We start from the raw sequence: 18,416 nt of genomic DNA, 5'->3' as shown, positions 1-18,416 counted from the left end.
TCAGATTAAGAAAATGCAGTGGAAGAATGACAGTCTACACAAACATCAAGTGTATAGTCACAAGCTGAGATCACTTTAAGGAATAAAGTAAACAACCAGGTATGTTAAATATTAATGTTAAATGTTATGTATTTTGGGAAGCTTTCCTTTCTGCTTCCATTCACAGGTAATTTTGTCCTAATCTCCTTAAGGTATTAACTTACTCTTTTGTTCATGAATATTTCAGAGTACTTTTCAGGATGCACTCTGACCACAGCACACTACTAAGCAGAGCATTCTGTTAAATCTAAGCACTAGATTTTGTTCTCAGAGGGTCTTCATCATAGCTACACTTCTGCTTTTTTCCCACTGAGGATCCTGCTTGTTTCCTCCAGGAGCTACATACCTCTCAGTCACTGGGGAACAAGTCAGCAAATACCGTGGAAGGGCTGCAAACCCATTGAAAATGACAAAGGTCTCAGGACAGTGCAAACTATCTACTAAACTGTCATATAATGGAAGGGCATTGCTCTCCAGTGCTGGTGGCATAATACAGGATGGTCGGCCTGTAGTGTGTAAGCCAGTTATTACATCAGCCTCAAAAATGTACATTTTAGAATCCATTTCCCAAGTAGCTTTATTCTTGGTCAGGTGCCTCAGGTTGCTTGTAAAGTAGATGCCAGCTCCATATTTTTGTTCTGGAAAGAGAAAGAAAAAGTTTCAGGAGACAAAGCATTTAGCAGTTGGTTTTTTCAGGATTGTAGTTCTAAGAGACTCCTGCTTGATTCAGGGTTACAGGTGATGACTGCTCAATGTGTGCCATCCTTTTGGAAATTAATTTGCATGGAATGGCTCTGGTGCTTGCACTGACCTCCCACTGAAACCACAAGCAATGACTGCTGATGGCTGTCAATTAACTGCCACTCCAGTCATAACTCTTCAGGTTTATCTGTTAATCCAGTGATTGAATCATCAAGGTCTAAAGGGTTTATATAAAATAAATATATGACTCACACTTCAGTCATCATGTTTGAGGGACTCTGATAAACAACAAAGGCAGCAAGATCTTAATAATGCAAACTACAAAAAAAAAGCTTTGAGATTTGTATGAAAAATGTCACATGAAGTTGCTGTTACAGTATCAAATGGAAAAGTGCCAAGAAATTAGACCATCATCTTATTGCTTTTAAAGCGTGGAAATGTGCCATGGACATTGCACAGACAAAGAAAGGCAAATCTCCACTTTTTGAACAGTTTATTGCTCGAAATTCTGCAGTTGACATGCAAAATATAACACGCTTCACCTACTGCAGGATGAAGCACTACATGCTTATTCTTTCCCTTTCTGGAAACATCTGTCTACTACAATATTTCATGGATTCACAACTTTCCTCCAAGTGTACTTTACCCTGAATGGCATCCCAAGCAATGAGATTATCTGCTGTCTCTGACCACACCTGATCTGAGCAAGGGCCTGGGCCAGATGACCCTCAGAGCCCCTTCCAGCCTCAGTGTCCTGTGATGCCCTTGAACATGCTTTAGAGCACCAAGCTGCTGAATGCATGCCTGCAGCAGCTACATAAGGACACTGACTTTCTTTACAGTGATGCAACAAAATAAAACTTGGACATGAAATCATGTGTATGCTAATAATTCTGTCCAGTGTTTGGGCTAGGCTTGAATTCAGGCTTATCTTCCTAGAGCCTTGCTGGCTCCAAAGTATCAGGAAGGGAAACCTTACTGTATATAATAAAGTAAGCTCATACAAATCTAAATACAAGTAAGAAACAGTTCTTGTTTAGGAATGCCGTTTTTTCTAATTTTAACCTGAGTTTAGTAGTCAGTCACTGTTCATTTTGATTAAAGATGCCAAAGGAAGTTCTTACCTCTTGGTGGAGAATACATCCTGTGAAATCCAGTCTGGCAAACTGAGCAACAGAACTCGGCAGGAACATCCTGGTACAATTGGCGAATTATTTTGGAGCTACCATCTACATTTTTTGCCATTTGTTGGAATGCAGCAGAAAGAAGTGTATTATGTATCTTTTCAATCTGTAACACAAGTAACAGCATAGCATAAGCAGATAGAGGCCAGTTATGAAATTCATAAGTGCTTTTATTCAGGCTATGTTCTTCAGTGCAAGAACCTTTGCTTTAGCCTATATGCATTGACCACATACTGGACAAAGCATCTGAAGTGTGCAACTGATCCAAAGAAAAGAACCACACCACTATCCCATGCCTCCCATTTAAATCACTGGGAATATTTCCTCGTGTACTTCAGTACTTGAGTTGTGCTGAAGAGATTGAGTCCACCCCCTCTTCAGGAAAGCAGTGATACCCAAGTATGATTCCAGCTTTACCACATAATCAGATCAGAACACTGGCATATTCAGGTAGTAACTTTTGGTGTAAAGCTCACAAAAAGAAAATAGACACTGAATTAGTGTCCTGGAATATTGTACTTAATATACCCTACCAACCTCATATTTCTCTAGAGTCTTATAAAGGGGCATTTGAAACATGAAGTACAAGAACATACAGTACAATTTAAAAGACTTCTCAGAATTTAATCACTTTTTGAGTGATTATTTGTGTTATGTTTAAAATACTTCTCATTAGGATTAAAGACTGGATCTGTTTTAAGGATGAGGTTGATTTGATCTTAATTTTTAAAAGCAATGCACTGAAATAGTTCATCTGAATTTTTTAAGCTTACATTAAGTATGTTAGTACAAATATGTGAGCTGAGATTCAGTTTTTCTATGAATATCCTCTTTACCCTGAGAAGACGAAGTCCAGCTCTTTCAAACTCTTTCTGTTTGTGCTTAAACTCCTGGAGGTTACATTCTACCAGTGAAATCTGGATGTAGTCAGTGGTACTTGTCTTGTAAAAGTCTCCTTCTGAAAGCTGTCTTGCTTCTAGTTGGCCTGGATATGAATAAGGGAGTAAAATTTTCATATATCATAATGTCTGAAGCAAAGTGGGCAGACCCACTACTTTAGTTGGTGGTTTAGTTAAGAACAAAATATGTTAAGTATTCTCTGAAGTAATGTCAGAGGCTAATATTGAGAGGGACTAGCGTACATATATATATATATATTTGTGTGTGTGTGTGTATGTATATATATATATATAATGTATGTAAGTGTATTCTGGTTTTTTGCATTTATTATAAAGAAACCAGGGAGAGAAGAAACCAAAGAAAAGCAATTTATGTTCTCCACTACACCTCTCCACAGCTGAGCTTTCATATAAAGGTATCTATATTGAATGACTATACAAACATGAATTAAAATTGATCACTCAGTAGCTTTCTGTAATGCCACTAGTTGTATCAATTGTTCACTGCTGAGCCCTACAACAGTGGTCCAGCTGTAACCAGCAAGAGCTCAGCAAAGGTGTGTGTTAATTAAGTGCAAATTTTGTAGATCTCCAGGCTTTAAAGTGAAGGTATCCTGGAGGGAGCTCCACTACAGCTGGATATACATCATGGCTAGCCCCTGTATAAACTGCCCTACTGAAAATACTGCCAAGTGAGTGATTACAGCTAATACATGGTCTTCTAGGGGCTCACATGATAAAAGTACAGGGATATCAGTAATTAAAGCAATACTCACTATGTATGTGTGAACTGAGTGTACATCTGTCCACTCAGCAATACAGAGATATATATTGCTTCATACTTGACTTTGTTTAGGCACTTATTTACTTAAACAGTGTTTAGGCACTCTTTACTTTACATACACATTGAGTAGAGCAGTTTCTCTTGTTCAGCTATAGTCTTCTCTTGCACACGAAGCAGTAATTCTTCAGTTGCAAGCACTGTATCAATCAAAACATCAGGAGGGCCCTGAAATTTCAGTTTCGCTTGTCCATCTCTCACTTCTTCTGTCACACAGACACTAGAAGGCTTCTCTCGAGAGAGTTCTGCAAACTCCTCTTTACCAAGGCAAAAAATGTAGTTGTTTTCAATAACAGCAGGGCGACCTTCTTGAATTTGCATTACATTTTGGAGCCATGATTCTGCTGCTCCCAGTGCTGTGGGTGTGCTCCCTCTAAGTTCAATCATGAGTTCATTGCTTGCAGTCTCTTTCGCAGTCTGACTGGCTGACTCTGTACCTGGAAGATGTATTTTTTTTAATACAAGTGCATTGGAAGAGTGAGGATCTTTCAAGGGCTGACACAAATTCCTACTTGTAATCCCAGCTGTACAGTGCAAGAACCACACTACTCTTCTGGTATGCTCAAAAAAGAGATTAGCTACAAGGAGATAAGGTTTCCAGGAGACACACACACATATGGAGAATTTATCTGCCTTTCACTAAACGACTTCCAACAAGTTAGGCAATGACAATGGGTTTTAATTCTTAAAAGGGACTCTGCAGTTCCATTCCTATAAATGTAAAAATACAAAGTGCTCACGAGTTTTTCTTCCTCCTTTCCTCAAGACATACATGGAAATACTAAGTTCCCTGTTTTAAAGGAATGTGATTACAGATTCTCAAATTGGAAGTACTCATTTACTGGAAATGCCCCTTCTGTTCATTACTTACTCAAAGGATCACTTCTGTTTTCCAGTTTGTATTTTGCTGAATAAAATTTTCTCTGGACAACCTTGAAAGACAAAAGTTTAGGAGCAGTTTGCAATCTCTTATCAAATATGCAATTAATCTCTTCAAAACTATGTTAGACAAGCAGTTTACACCCCCACCCTGATTCTGAAATTGTTAACACTGGCATTTGTCAGCTTTTCCCAAAATGTTATTCCTGAAAATACCAAACGCATTCCTTTTCTTCTGCACCTCCTAAGGTAACACACTTTACACACTGAATGGCACCTTTACCAACTCCTTGTGGTTGAGACATATCTCATGCAATCACATAATTCATTACTTGCAGTTTAATGCTGAGGCATCCTTACTCAGTTTTAAAATCCAGACTATTCTCCGGCCTGTCTACTTGAAATCCTTCTATTATGTTAGCTCATATAATCTGTTGATAGTGTTTTGCCTTAGGAGCTCTATACAAAAAACCAAAACTGACTGAAAATATTTCCTGAGGAGGAACGTTTGTTCCTTAATGAGTTAATAGTAGACTCTTCTTACACATTCACTGACAGACATAAGAATTTTAGAGTTCTCTCCCCTTTTTATCAGACTACAGGCTGAAGACTTCTAGTTTAGTGAAAAGAAGTATTTGCAAAGATTGAGTATCTGTTAATGAGAGTAATAGTTTCCAAAAGGGACCTGCTGCTCACAATCATTGCAGGTACAGAACAGACTATCTTCATTTTTAGTCATCTGTGGAAATATTTTTATAGTTTTGTGTTTCCCTTATGTGTAGTTAACAACAAATTTGTTACCTCATAGGCATCCCGGTCATCTGGGCAAATGACAAACTGCACTTCTCTATTCTTCGTAGGATGTGCCCTGGCAAAAGCTAAAACTGCTTCAATCATGGTCTCGGCCACAATGTCAACAGGCAGCAATGGTGACCAATATACTGGAAAAGAAACTGAGGGAGATGAGCGGTCCTGAAAGTGACCCAGGCTTTTTTTCACTACATCCTTCAATTCCTGCAGGAAAAACAAAATCTTTCAGTCCTCACATCACCAAACATGAAAATGCATTCAAATCCAAAGTAAGCAACCATCACCTCACACAGTAGCACCGGATGCTGGTATTGCAATGGCACATGCAGTACAAACGTAGGGTGCAGCTCACGGCTTTTGGTTACTACGGGCTCCTTAAAACATGTTGGATGTTTAAGATGAAGCTGAAATTCCTTCTGAAAAGCTGGACCCTCTTTTTCCAGCAGTCGTCTTGAAGATTCAGAGGAAGGCTGACCCTTTGCATTCAGGGGGTTAACAATAGCTGTATTCTGCAAGGAAAGAGTGCAAATTCCATTGTACTTCAAATGACTAGTTGCAAGCTTTGCTACTATAGAGAGCTTTTTTTAAAGCACAATTCCTGTACAAAGGCCTGACTGCCACAGCTGCTTAAATTTTCCTAGTACTTACTGCTACAGCACTGTAATACATCAAAGTGTGCACCTTGCAGTGGCAGTTCAGAAACCAACAGCGTGCACAAAGCTGTTCCAGTCGTCAAGAGTGTACTAAACAGAATTATTACTCTCATTATCTAAGTGACCCACATGCCAATAATCAGCAGGAGAGAACTATGGATATGGCTGTCATCCCAGCCTTAGGGCAGCAAGGACACATCACCAAACCAGTGGTGTCAGTACATGTAGGGGTACTGCAAAGCTATGCTTGTTTCCAATATCCAGTAGAAAAAGCAGATTCCCATAGTAGGTGCCCTGTATTTCAAATATGGGAAACGCAAATAACTTGTTTACAGAATGCTGATAACCGCACTAATTGTTCTAACCTTAATTTTTGGATATTATCTAAACAAGAACATGTTTTCCTCACAGTCTTGAGGGCATGTGCATCTTTCAGTGCTGTAGAATTTGTTAATAAAATTCTCTGCAAGGTCAACTTTGCAATCCTTTGTTTTCACACCAAAAATCGAACTTCCTTTTCAATTATGATACTTCTTTAAATTAAAAATTGGTTTCTTTTTTAAGATATAGTATTTCCTAAAACTAAATGCTATTCCTGTGATGTACCTTGCAGTCTAAGAGCTCTGTCGAATTCCTATGATTGAGGTCATATATTTTGCATCAGATTTTCTAGCTAAAATACTAATTTAAGTAATGCCCTATTTAAAGGTAAGTTGCACATTAGCTGTGTAAGTTATTTTCTACTGTTTTAGTGTTTGCTGAATAATTCCAGTAATGGAATTATGAGAATATAAATAATAGATAAAAAAGCAAGGCAGAAAGTAAGAGGATACTTCTATGGAGTGCATGATAAAATATGAATTCCTACATAATAAGAAAATAAACCTTAACATAGAGATGTACTATTAAATCATTCAATCTTTAGCTGCTTCCTATCATAACAGCATGCATACAAAATTAAATGAAAGCATCCTAAAGTTCAATACCATTTAGACAAAAAACAATTCCTTGCTACTATGATTTAATTACCATATCATAAATTCTCATCAAACTGAGAAGAAAACCATTTGGTGGACTGATACAAAATGTGTTCTGAACTTCATGCCTCCAAATCCTGCGAAGACTTGGAGGCAACACCATGTTCCACAAATTACAGGACAGACTTACCTTCAGATTTTCAGGATATTGTTTTGTGATGCGCAAGCGAATATTTCCATATTTGAGGTGAGTTGGAAACTGGCCTGGTGAAGCTGACACAGTGTCTTCAAGTGGACTGGTATCACCCAGAAACTTTTCACAGGCCTTCTTTATTTCTGCAACTGTAGACTCATCAATGTTCACCAGGCGGATTTCTCTGAGACAGCTTGGTGAACTTGCCTCAACAAATTTCTTTACAGCCATTACAATCACTTGAGAACACAAATCAACTGGGAAGGCATAGATACCTGAACTCACTGCTGGGATAGCCACAGACGTTAAAGCTTTTCCTGGAGCAGTAACATAAAGCAGAACATTCAAAATAGCTGTGTCAAGTAGGTAACAACATATATCCTTGTCATGAGGATTCCACCTTGGACCAACTGCATGAATAATTTCCTTACAAGGAAGCTTCCCTCCACCTGTCACTGCTATATTGCCAACGTGGACTTTTCCATTCATTTGAATATAACGATTGCTTTGCTCTTTTATTTCTGGCCCTCCAGTTTTTACAAGGGCAAGAGCAAGACCTCCTCCATGTTCAAGGTTCTCATTGGCTGCATTGACCACAGCATCAACCTTGTGTCTTGTGAGATCATCCTTATAAACACAAATTTCAATGCCTGACTTTACTTTTTTCCTGTATACTTCACCAGTGCTTTTTGTTGCTTTTCTGAAGGCCAACGTACAAGCAAACCTTTTGGAAACAAGATTATTTAGACAGTTGTCTCTTCTCTTAAGGGCTTCATAGGCATCTTTACTGATGGGGATCATCAAATTGACCTCATCCATTACCATGCTTGACCCTAGGATAAAGAATATAAAGTGAAATAGAAGGTATTACTATCAAAAAAATTATTTTTATCTACGAGTATGGTTTATAGCTCTCGATTTTATCCCCCTGTCATTGCTAAACAATGTTTTTTACACACTCTAATTTTTCCTTTCCCCTTTTCAGAGGTTTAGAAAACCCATGAAGGTTCATTTAACTGTGCCACAGAGATCTTATACTGAGTTTTAATTCTGCGACTCTCATTTGGTCTGCACTTAAAACCCACAAGGAAATTCCTTCTTTGTGTGGAACTTTATATGAATTCAGAAAGGCTTTTTAAACCACTTTTTATTAAAGGAACAGTTTTTACATTATTACTATGGCTATACAGCCCTGTCCTGGCAGATGGCAGCAGTACTATAATGCAGCAGTTCTGTTAATTAGTTTAAATCAATTTGTGTGAGTTTAATCGAACTTCCCTCCAGGGTATGCTACCTGCTCGTAAAAAGTCTGACGTTTTGCACATAAAAAATATAAATGCCACTCATCAAAACACTTCTGAGCTCTTGGTTTTAAAAGAGAAAGTCCTGTTGAAGTAATTAATAATAATGTTGACTCATAACCGTGTCTATTTCACATTAATTATGTATTTCAGGTTGCTTTTGGCTTTCGTTTCGCGTTTGCTGGCTCTAGCTGGCAGTTTTCAACTTACATACAAGCAGATGGCTAAATGAGAGGCTTACCTAAAGCGGACTTCCCTCTGAAGAAATCTGAAACGAAACTCTATTGTAATAAAAAGAGAGAAAAAAAGGAAAAGAGAAAGTAAATGTTACAAGCAACAAAAGTACGTGGGCTGCCATCCTGCAGGAGAGATTCGGTTGCAAATCAAACCGGCAGCTCCAGCTTTTCAAACATCTGTAGGAAGTTTTCTAGTTTTTAAAATGCTGCTCGGAGCTGCGGGAGCTCTGTGGGCGATGTTACCCACAGCTTCCTCTGGCTCCGGTAACTGGCCGGAGCGAGAGGCCAGGAGGAGTCACTCCCGAGCGCCAGGCCAGAGGACGGGATCGTTTAGTTCCCCTGAGCCCCGCCGGGAGCTCCCAGCGCACCCGGAGCCCCTGAGGCAGCCGCCGCTCCGGGCCCGCTGCCCCCCTAGCCCCGCTCTCTACCTGCACGGTCCCCATGAGCCGGCTCGGGGCGGATCCTCAGCGCTGGGAGCTCAAGCGGAGTGCGAGGCGGGGAACCGCGGGCGGAGCGGGGATCGAAAGCGAAAGCGGGCGGCGGGGCGGGAAGCGAAAGCGAAAGCGGGCGGCAGCACAGGATCATGGCGGGGGCGCCGCTGCTGGTGCGCCTCAGCCCGGCGCCCGCCGCCGGCGAGAAGGCGATCCTCAAACTCCAGGCGTACTTCCAGTCGGGAAAGCGGTCGGGGGGCGGCGAGTGCAATGTGCGCCCGGGCCCCAAGCCCGGCACTTACTGGGTGGACTTCTTTAAGGAGCAAGGTACGGGCCGGGCGCCGCGGCTGTGAGGGGACTGGAAATGGCCGCCGAGGCACAAGCAGTCCCCTGGCAGGGTGGCTCTAGGGCCGCTGGTAGCTGCCACGTTTGCGGGTAACTTTATCAGCCTTGTCTGCCTTATCTGTCCAAATTTAGAGGGGATCTCATCAATGATTACAAATATTTCAAAGGTGTGCCAGACTTTTCGGTGGTGGCCAGCGACAGGACAAGGAGCAGAGGGCATAAAGTAAAACACAAGAAGTTTCACCTTAACGTGAGGAAAAATTTCTTTATATAGAGGGTGGCAGAGCAGTAGAAGAGGCTACCCAGAAAGGTTGTGAAGTCTCTGTCTCTGGAGACATTCCAGGTGACCCTGCCTTGGCACTGGGATTGGGAGGGATGATCTCCAGAGGTTCCTTCCAGCCATAACAGTACTGTGATTCTGTCATTCTGAAATTGCCACAGATAGGAAGAGCGTGGAATCCCGCAAGAAACACATCTTGGAACTGGGTGCAAAATCCCTGGAGATAGTCATCCTGCCAGGAGAAGGGGACCCGGGCAAGAGCCGGGTTCCAGCACAGGCCTCTGCCAGCCACAGCAACGTCGCTGCCAGCCCTTCCCTGCCCCAGCAGGAACAGTGGGACAACGGTGCCTACGGGGCCACAGCAAAGGAAGACCTTACCAAAAAGGTACATCAGGAAGAGCAATGTCACAATATGCCCTGCTTGTAGTTCCATGAGTCCTTTATGTTGGACTTCAATATTTTGTGGCGAAAAAATGTCAGTTACGTGGTCGTAGTCAATAAAATGGGGGCCAGGAGTGACACTGGAGTGCCAGACCAGAGGTCAATCTACACATGTTTACAGGCAGCATGTTTTCCAGCCTGACTGGCAGGTGCCAACCACTATTCCCCAAAGCAGCACTCTGGCAGGTTTCAGGGGGTAGCATGCACCAAGAGCTGCTCCCAAAAGGTAGAAGAATTGTGTGAGATTTGCACCTCTTTCTACATGGTTTGCACCTTGAGGCAATCCTGATTATCTCCATCCCTTACTTCAGCATTAAAAAAGTCTGCTGTGATGTGATGTAGCACCTCAAACATGATTTGAGACACTTTGAACTAAAAGTGACATAGAAAAGATCTGCTGTGTTTAGGGACATGGGATAGGGCTACATGGTGTGGATGTGGTTCTACCAAGACACTGATACTTGGCTCAGAGGGTTTTACCCTGTTTTGCATGGCAACACAGATGTAGCTTTTGAGGTAAACACACTAACATAGTGTTTACCTGGCATCTATACTGCAAATTTCCCCATCTTTCTGTGTAAAGTAGAGCAGTGAACATGTTTGTTACTATTTTTCAGGGTCCTGTTTTCTGCCCTAACTCTTGGAGTTATTAAAGCATGACCTCTGGGAAAGTTTTAAAGAAAGATAACAAGTGAAAACTAGAAAATCTAATAGTAATAAGAGCGATGAAATATAACTCACAGGTGGTGTTAAAACATGTTGTGTCTGTGTAACCTGACTCTAAGGGGATAGACAGATTCTTTCAGGGATCCTTGGCAGAGTAACGAGGGCACTAAGATGTAGTTAGAATTAAAGCTTTTTGCTTTTTAAACAGGGTTTTATCATTAGCGTAGCATAGAGTTAATGATCAGAATACCACAGGATTTTTACAAGCAGGATCAGTGTCGGACAGTTTTATAAGTAGTGTAGCACTCTGTTTAGTAGCACAGCTTAGCTTGTAGTTTCTAGTCACCTGGACCCTCTGCAAATCATGTCAAATCTTAATATTGGGGTGCTGTATTGATAGAATAATCACAATCTAGACTTGAAAACACATAAAAGCATATGGGTCAAAGGAAGTCATGGTCAGCCAGTCCTCAAAGGAAGCAGAGGGCAGTGGGGGTCACCCTGGCCACCAAGGGGCCCCATGGGTTTCACTGTCCAGCCACAGTTGTGGTCTGAATTGCCAGTTAGGATTTGTAACTGGTTGATCTTGTAGGCAGTGCCATTAAACCTGCCTGCTCTGTGGTGGGGGTCAACAGCACCTGGCTGGCAGGGTACCTGAGACCTTCGAGGCAGTAAGGAGGGCACTGGTCAGCCTGGTGCCCAGAAACCTTGAGGATGATAGGGAGGGAAAGAAAAAATCTGTTTGCTTTGTCTGCTTCGTGCGCAGGACTTTTCGGGTCTGGTAATGATGGGAAAAGGGTCTAACACACAGTGAGCTCAGACAGAGAGGTTCCCTGCCTTTAGTCATGCTAACCCTGTTGTCAGAGGTTGGGAGCAGAGAGTGCTGGTCACAGTCTCAGCCTAAGCAGCAGAGTTACTGTCTTTCCTCCTGCAGTGCTGGTGACATTAAGACATTTCATTTTTGCTGCTGACTTAGAAGCGGATTGTGTTACTCCTCTGTTTGTACTGGTAGTGTACATGACATAGAAGAAATACTGTGTGCAAACTTGTTTATAGTAATCTGACACTACTGGGACTGTCAGAACTCCTTGCCAAAAATACAGAAGTAGCAAGCAGAGAACCTTAGAGAAAACTAATGCTGATGTATTCTTGTCTTTTCTTTAGATATTTCTTACAGTATCTGCTACTTTGAATACCAGTATGTTCACTGAAGAGCAAAGGGAGAAAATCACCATTATGTGTCCAAACCTAAAGAGAGAAGGAAACCCTGGCATGGATGGCTCTGAGAAATTGACAGGAGATTTTACAGATATTGAAAAGGCTTATCACTACTTTGAGGATATCCTTGCAGGCAAAGACCCAAACCATGATTTTTCACATTCTGAATGTAAGAATGGTTTGAAAGATGAAAATGGCCTGAATAGTGAAGAAATGGATGAGTTTACAGTTGTGACAGCTCTCTATGAGTATTTTAGTCATACCCGCAAAGAAGAAATCAAGGAACTACGCAAAAGGTTTGGGGCATGTATAAGAATTAAAGGTCATGACGAGGATAACACATTAATATACATATCTTCTGATAAAAGTCCTGCATCATTACAAGCAGCTAGTGACTTTTTTATCCAAACTTTTCAGGAAACTACAAAAGATCTGACACAGGAAAAAGTTCCCATGAGAAACAGTCGCACATTAAAAGAGACAATAATAAAATTAAATGAAAGGTTTAGAAATCTTCTTGCTAAAGAGGAAGGGAATGAGTTGCTACTCCGTGGTCCAGGGAGTGAGATTTTAGCTGCTCTAAAATTTTTAGCAGAGGAAGGTGAGAACAGCAAAGTTCAAAACAATATGAAAATATCATCTGAACAGTACAAATACAGAAATGGAATTGAAGTTGATGCTTCTGTGTTTAAATTGTTGGAAACAACATTAAGCAAAGAAATTGAAAACATAAATAGCAAATTTGATACATTGGTAGAAATCAAAGAGAATTCATATGGCCAGAAGGTCATAATATTCAGCCCCAAACTCAGAACTTCTGATATGTCATCACATGCTACTGAAAGTTTCATCAATGCATTTCAGAGTGCCTCTGCAATGTTAAGAGAGAAAATCATCAGCATGAAGCTTTCAGAAGATCAGAAGAAAACTTTAAATTTGCTACTTACTGCTAAGAAAATGAAAGATTTTAATGTAAAACTTAAGGAGAAGGAAGATAAGATAATCATAAGTGGTTTACCAGACCATCTTTATGCTGCTGAAAAGTACTTGAAGGCCCTTCTTAAGACTGAAGCCTCAACACAAACTAAAAATAGGGCAGCACTGTCCTCTGACCTCAGCTCTCAAGAAGCTACAGGGGCATCTAAGAAGTCCAGTGTTGAGCAAAAGAATAATCTTTCTTCTGAAGGACAGACTCAGGCAAAGACAGAAGAAAACGAAGAACATGAGTGTCCGATTTGCAGGGACAGAATTGAAAATAAAGAAACATTAGAAAAGTGCAAACATGCATTTTGCAAAACTTGCATTGACAGAGCCATGACTTATAAACAAGCTTGTCCTGTTTGTAATACTGTCTGTGGAGTCCTGACAGGAAACCAACCAGAGGGAACAATGTCAGCTAAAACAATTAGGTTCTCTCTTCCTGGTTATCCCAATTGTAACACTATTCAAATTAACTATGATATGAATGGTGGTATTCAAACTGTAAGTATACTTTAATATTTCTTAAAGGTATTTTTCCCACAACAAAAGCAATATTGAATATAAAATGAACTATTTTGCCATTATTTTAATGCATGTTCAGGCAAGACATTTCTTTGTTTTGTACAAATCTGCAAGTGTTTAATTCAATGTTTTTGGGTGCGATAAAGTAAATACAGTAGGAACGAAATGGTCAGAGGGTCAACCCCTGTTTTATATGCACCAGGACAGAGGTACCTGTCTTTAATTTGTACATTGGCAATAACTGAACTGAAATCTACACAGTGATATCTTATAAACAAAGTTTTGCAAGTATAATGCGCATTTCTGGGGCATTCTCTTTGCTGTGGACACTAATGGACAAAAATAAATAGTGGGCTGGCTTGATGAGAGCTTTGTAGGTGAGAATTCTCCTTGTGTTATGTGCTTGAGTTCGTGACTAGGACTGAGAATGGAGTAAATTAAAAAGTCACGAGTGCAGTGCCATGCATTTGGGAGAGAAAAGAGGGAAAAACAAGTTTTGAAATAACAATGGATGCATGAGTGATGACAAGAAAGTGTGGATGAAATTTGTATGAAAGAAAGTATCTAAAGAGAAAAAAACTCAGAATCAGTTATCAGTCATGCTATGTCCTTCTGAATGATTTATGATATACAATTCATTTTTGTTTTGTTTTTCTACAAAACAGAGCAGCCATCCAAACCCAGGGCAGTATTATGGGCCAGCTCACCGAGTAGCATATTTACCTGACAATGAGGAAGGGCGAGAAATTCTACAGCTCCTCAGAAAGGCCTTTGATCAAAAGTTGATTTTCACCGTGGGGCAGTCACGTACTACTGGTCAACAAAGTGTTATCACATGGAATGATATTCACCACAAAACTTCCATGAGGGGAGGACCTACCCAGTAAGTAGTCTTTATGAAGTGCTGTTGTTACTCAGATGTGTCAGGAAGCTGCCTTGAATATTTTCCACATTTAGAGCTTTCAGATTTTGTCACTAACAGAGTGATTGTGGAATGTCCTATGGATCCAGACATAAACCTTCCCCTTTTGGACAGCTGGAACAAGGATGAGCTTAGTGTTCTGCTGCCCCTCAGGCTACTCGTTTACCAGTGAGTTTGTGAGGCACTTAGTAACTGCTTTGATTAGAACTTACAGGACAACAAGCTCTTGATGACACCTAAGGTTGGACTCCTGATCTATGCCTCTTATGTTACCTGCTGTTCAGCACCAGGAGGTGCTGGCCCCTTATGATCCCAGTAAAGATGGCACTCAGACTTTGTCAAACATGAATTGAAATTCTACTTAACAGAACTAACAGCAGGAAGTGAGGTGGTAGTACCGGTATGGTCATGTCCTTCTAGATGCTAGGAACCATGAGTTGTGCAGCACTTAGTGGGTCAGAGCACACGATACAGTGCTAGCCCCATCCATAAAAAAGCTTACCCCATTTTGGCCATTCAAGCTCTGAGAGGATTTTCTGAGTAGATGACAGCCCTATCCAGTATTTCTTGAGGACTTGCTGCACTTAAATGAAGGGAGCAATCACCAGTACTGAGTGTGAGCTGTCTGCAGCAGAGACAAGAGGGAGTCCTTCCAAGGACTTCCAAGTCCAACCAGTCCTTCCAAGTTTGTTGCAGTCCCTAAAGGGCAGGAGATGTCCTGCAAGCTCTAAAGGCTTGTGTCTAGATCCTGGTGACTGGGCTAGTATCATTAAAAGAGCAAAAAGTATCAGTTTTACTTTATCCTCCACTGTGTGCAAATTCTCTCTCTTGTTTATCACTTGCTTCATACGCAGTTCTGGTGTTGCACTGCTTTAAGTCTAGAGGTGCCATTATGCTTCTGATTTGAAAGCTCACTTGGATATGCTTCAGGTCTGATTTTCTTTTTAAAAAGATGTATACCCAAACACCCTAACATTTTGAAGTGAGACCGCAGGCAGCTTTGAAAATCAAGTTCTTAGTGTCAATTTGGACAACAAAAGGTAGCAGCTCCTTAAGTTTGTAGCTTTATGCCGTCCGTATCACTTCTGTGACTTGCAATATTGATTGGTCTGTTTTCTCTCTAGGGCAAGAACTGCATAAAATTTGTAAAGAGATTTCTAAAAAGATTTTGATGAGATGGTTCTGTAGAATTGTCAAGTGGTTCGTTGCAGAAATAGCCCAAACAATTCTTCTCTTCTAGGTTTGGTTACCCGGATTCTTCTTATCTGCGGCGTGTTCGGTCAGAATTGAAAGCAAAAGGAATTGAATAAGGAAATCTATCAACTCTCAACTCTTAAATGTAGTGACTGAACATACAGCAATTAATGTACTATTCAAGCTCTGAGGAAACTTACTTTGTTTAACTGCCGTACTTAAATCACTTGTATTTCACAGTTAGCTAAGAAAAGTAATCTTTTCTCATCAAACAATGTATGTTCTTTTCAGAAATCATTTCCTTCCCGATATATGTAGCCTTTACAGAATTTGGTTCTTGGGAGTGTGGTATCAGTACTGTTTGCACTTTGTATGTCTTGCTTTTCCAGCAAATCTGATCTGCATTTTTCCCCACAACTCTCCAGACTAATTCCTAAAACCCTTAAATCCACTACTGGCTTTTATTAGATGAAATGCTTCTCATAGCTTTGAGTTATGCTGTCTGTCTGCATGGCTGGCATCATGTAACCAACCCATCTAATCGAAAATTTTTATGCAGCTATGACAGTGTTAGCTGTGATAAGGCTATGGACTTGTGCTTCTTTTCATGCCAGAAATGGCCTTAGTGATTTGGGTTTTGCATGTGAAATTAGCCATGGATCATGTACAAGTGGGTACATGGATGTTACTGCATTTTTAGCTCTGCAGAAGTGCTGAATGCTGAGAGCTGCGTTGGACTAAATGGGAAGTAACCGTGTCTCTGGTCATATCTGACAATGGGCTCCTGGTTCTGTGCCTGCCATTGTGCTCAAACTTATATGCAACTTTTAAATCAGTTTTTCAACTATAAAACTGTATTCTTTCAATTGCATCCAATATAGGTTTAAATTGTATCATAAAGCTACTCTGTAGTGCCTAAATAACGTGTTAATTATCTGTGTGGTGATGTGTCACACACACAGACATCATTTTTAGTGAGTTAAATGATTTCTCTAAGGCCGTTGAGCACAACTAATAAAGAAAGTATAAAAATGCCATGTGTTTCTGCATTTTTCTGTACAGAGTTTTTCTCCTTTCTGCAATACATATAGCTGTATATTTTTTAAAACTTAGGAGCTTTCCTGCAACACCACCTTTCAGGGCAGTTTGGACTCCATGCCACCTCCCATTTTAAATATGTATTAATTTTTCTTTTATTTTAAGATTCCCACATAGTGAATAGGCAGTACAACTTTGCCACCTTGACTTTCAGTTTTAGTAGTAGTGGGCACTGTTAGGTTTCCATGTGGGTTGGGATGTCTTTCCAGCCCCGGTTTTGTGTTACTGTGTTTGTTTTAATATTTTACGTGATTCCATGTCCCCCATCCCTTTTCCATGCAGTAAAATGCCAACACTCCAGTTGTTTCTAAGTGACTGAGCTTTTCTGCACATGGAAACAAGCTGTCAATGTGCTTCAACCCCAGCCAGCAGCTACGTACCACACAGCCACTCGCTCACCCCCCAACCCCTGCGGGCAGAGAATTGGAAAAGCAAGCCTTGTGCGTTCAAATGAGAACAGTTTATTAATTAAAACAAAATGAAATATGCTATTACTAATAATTGTAATGAGAAAGAGAGAGACAGGAGAATAAAACTCATGAGGAACAAGTGATGCACAGTACGGTTGTTCACTGGCCGCTGAGCGATGCCCAGCCCGTCACTGAGTAGCAGTCGTCCCCTCAGCTGACTGTCCCCAGTTCTATACTGAGTGTGGTGCTCTGTGGTATGGAATATCCCTTTGGCCACTTTGTCCTGGCCACGCTCCTCCCCAGCTTCCTCACAGAGCATGGGAAACGGAAAAGTCCTTGGGGTAAAAACACTCCTTTGCAACAACTAAACCCTCAGTGTGTTGTCAACATTGTTCTCGTACTGAATCCACAACACAGCCCTGAGCCAGCTACTAAGAAGGAAATTAGGTCTATTCCAGGCCAAGACAGGTGTGAGGATCAAATCTTCCCAGCTATTTTGGTGTCTCATTTCACTTTCTGTCCCAGCAAGCCAGTTCACTGATGTCAGACCCTCATCGGGTAACTCACCAGCTCCCATTTTGTCTGTGCCAAAGTTCGCAGGCTGAATTGTGCAACAGAGTCGTGGTCACTGTCATGGAAAGTCCCTAAAACCTTTACCCTTTAACCAGCTGTACAGACCTTTATTTTCTACATAGTTGTACAGGTTAGGATTAAATGTACTCAATCTACAATCACAGTCAGGAATTTTTTCGAGAGCATGTATCTGGGCTAGCTGTGGGGAGGACACTGCATTAGGAAATAAGAGAGACATCAGTTGCCCACCAAGAAACAAAGACATCCCCGTGGGTCACTCAGCAGTGTGTCTGATGATACCTAGGCTTAGCTGGATGCTTATAATTTTAATGACATTTGGTAATTTATCCATTTCTTCAATGAATGTTCAGTGAAGTTAGGGGGGGGGAGACTTCATCTATCTGCTATTTTAGTGTCCCATATTTGGCCACAAGGGTAAAATATACAGCACAAAATAGCTGCAAACTAACCTTTGCAAGGGAAAGTCCTGAGCACTCAGTTGAAAACTTCACAGCTAGCTGACAAGCTGGTCTGAAGTAAACACCCATTGCAATCTTCCACGGTTGTGGAAGTATCTCTGGCAAAGAATGATGAAAATGGTAATTTTACTTTGTATCATGA

General features: G+C 40.9%; 2 protein-coding genes across 2 annotated transcripts; one reads left to right on the top strand and one right to left on the bottom strand.

Moving 5' to 3' along the window:
- Window positions 1-25: 25 nt before the first annotated feature.
- Window positions 26-9,197, bottom strand: PARP9 (poly(ADP-ribose) polymerase family member 9). Its single transcript, XM_066190309.1, has 10 exons — window positions 9,143-9,197; window positions 8,720-8,759; window positions 7,175-8,010; window positions 5,639-5,863; window positions 5,346-5,558; window positions 4,537-4,597; window positions 3,728-4,102; window positions 2,762-2,910; window positions 1,866-2,031; window positions 26-677 (listed from the first exon to the last, which is right to left on the bottom strand). Exons 1-10 carry the CDS (start codon window positions 9,155-9,157, stop codon window positions 307-309), a joined length of 2,451 nt encoding a protein of 816 aa, XP_066046406.1. The 5' UTR covers window positions 9,158-9,197; the 3' UTR covers window positions 26-306.
- A 74-nt stretch (window positions 9,198-9,271) lies between these two features.
- DTX3L (deltex E3 ubiquitin ligase 3L) lies at window positions 9,272-16,747 on the top strand. The gene is made up of 5 exons (XM_066190308.1): window positions 9,272-9,472; window positions 9,932-10,155; window positions 12,042-13,577; window positions 14,264-14,481; window positions 15,761-16,747. Exons 1-5 carry the CDS (start codon window positions 9,298-9,300, stop codon window positions 15,828-15,830), a joined length of 2,223 nt encoding a protein of 740 aa, XP_066046405.1. The 5' UTR covers window positions 9,272-9,297; the 3' UTR covers window positions 15,831-16,747.
- The last annotated feature ends 1,669 nt before the right edge of the window (window positions 16,748-18,416 follow it).

This window comes from Chamaea fasciata, unplaced genomic scaffold, assembly GCF_029207755.1.
Source record: "Chamaea fasciata isolate MVZ Bird 193981 ecotype frontalis unplaced genomic scaffold, bChaFas1.0.hap1 SCAF_8, whole genome shotgun sequence".
In the NCBI taxonomy this organism is placed as follows: domain Eukaryota; kingdom Metazoa; phylum Chordata; class Aves; order Passeriformes; family Sylviidae; genus Chamaea; species Chamaea fasciata.
This window is presented reverse-complemented; position numbering and strand designations above follow the sequence as displayed.

Coding starts and splice junctions, on each gene's coding strand:
- DTX3L (XM_066190308.1), top strand. CDS start 9,298: ATGGCGGGGGCGCCGCTGCTGGTGCGCCTCAGCCCGGCGCCCGCCGCC. Junction 13,578..14,263: donor TGAATGGTGGTATTCAAACT/GTAAGTATACTT, acceptor TCTACAAAACAG/AGCAGCCATCCAAACCCAGG. Junction 14,482..15,760: donor ATGAGGGGAGGACCTACCCA/GTAAGTAGTCTT, acceptor CTTCTCTTCTAG/GTTTGGTTACCCGGATTCTT.
- PARP9 (XM_066190309.1), bottom strand. Junction 8,011..8,719: donor CAGAGGGAAGTCCGCTTTAG/GTAAGCCTCTCA, acceptor TCTTTATCCTAG/GGTCAAGCATGGTAATGGAT. Junction 4,103..4,536: donor AAACAGAAGTGATCCTTTGA/GTAAGTAATGAA, acceptor TACATCTTCCAG/GTACAGAGTCAGCCAGTCAG.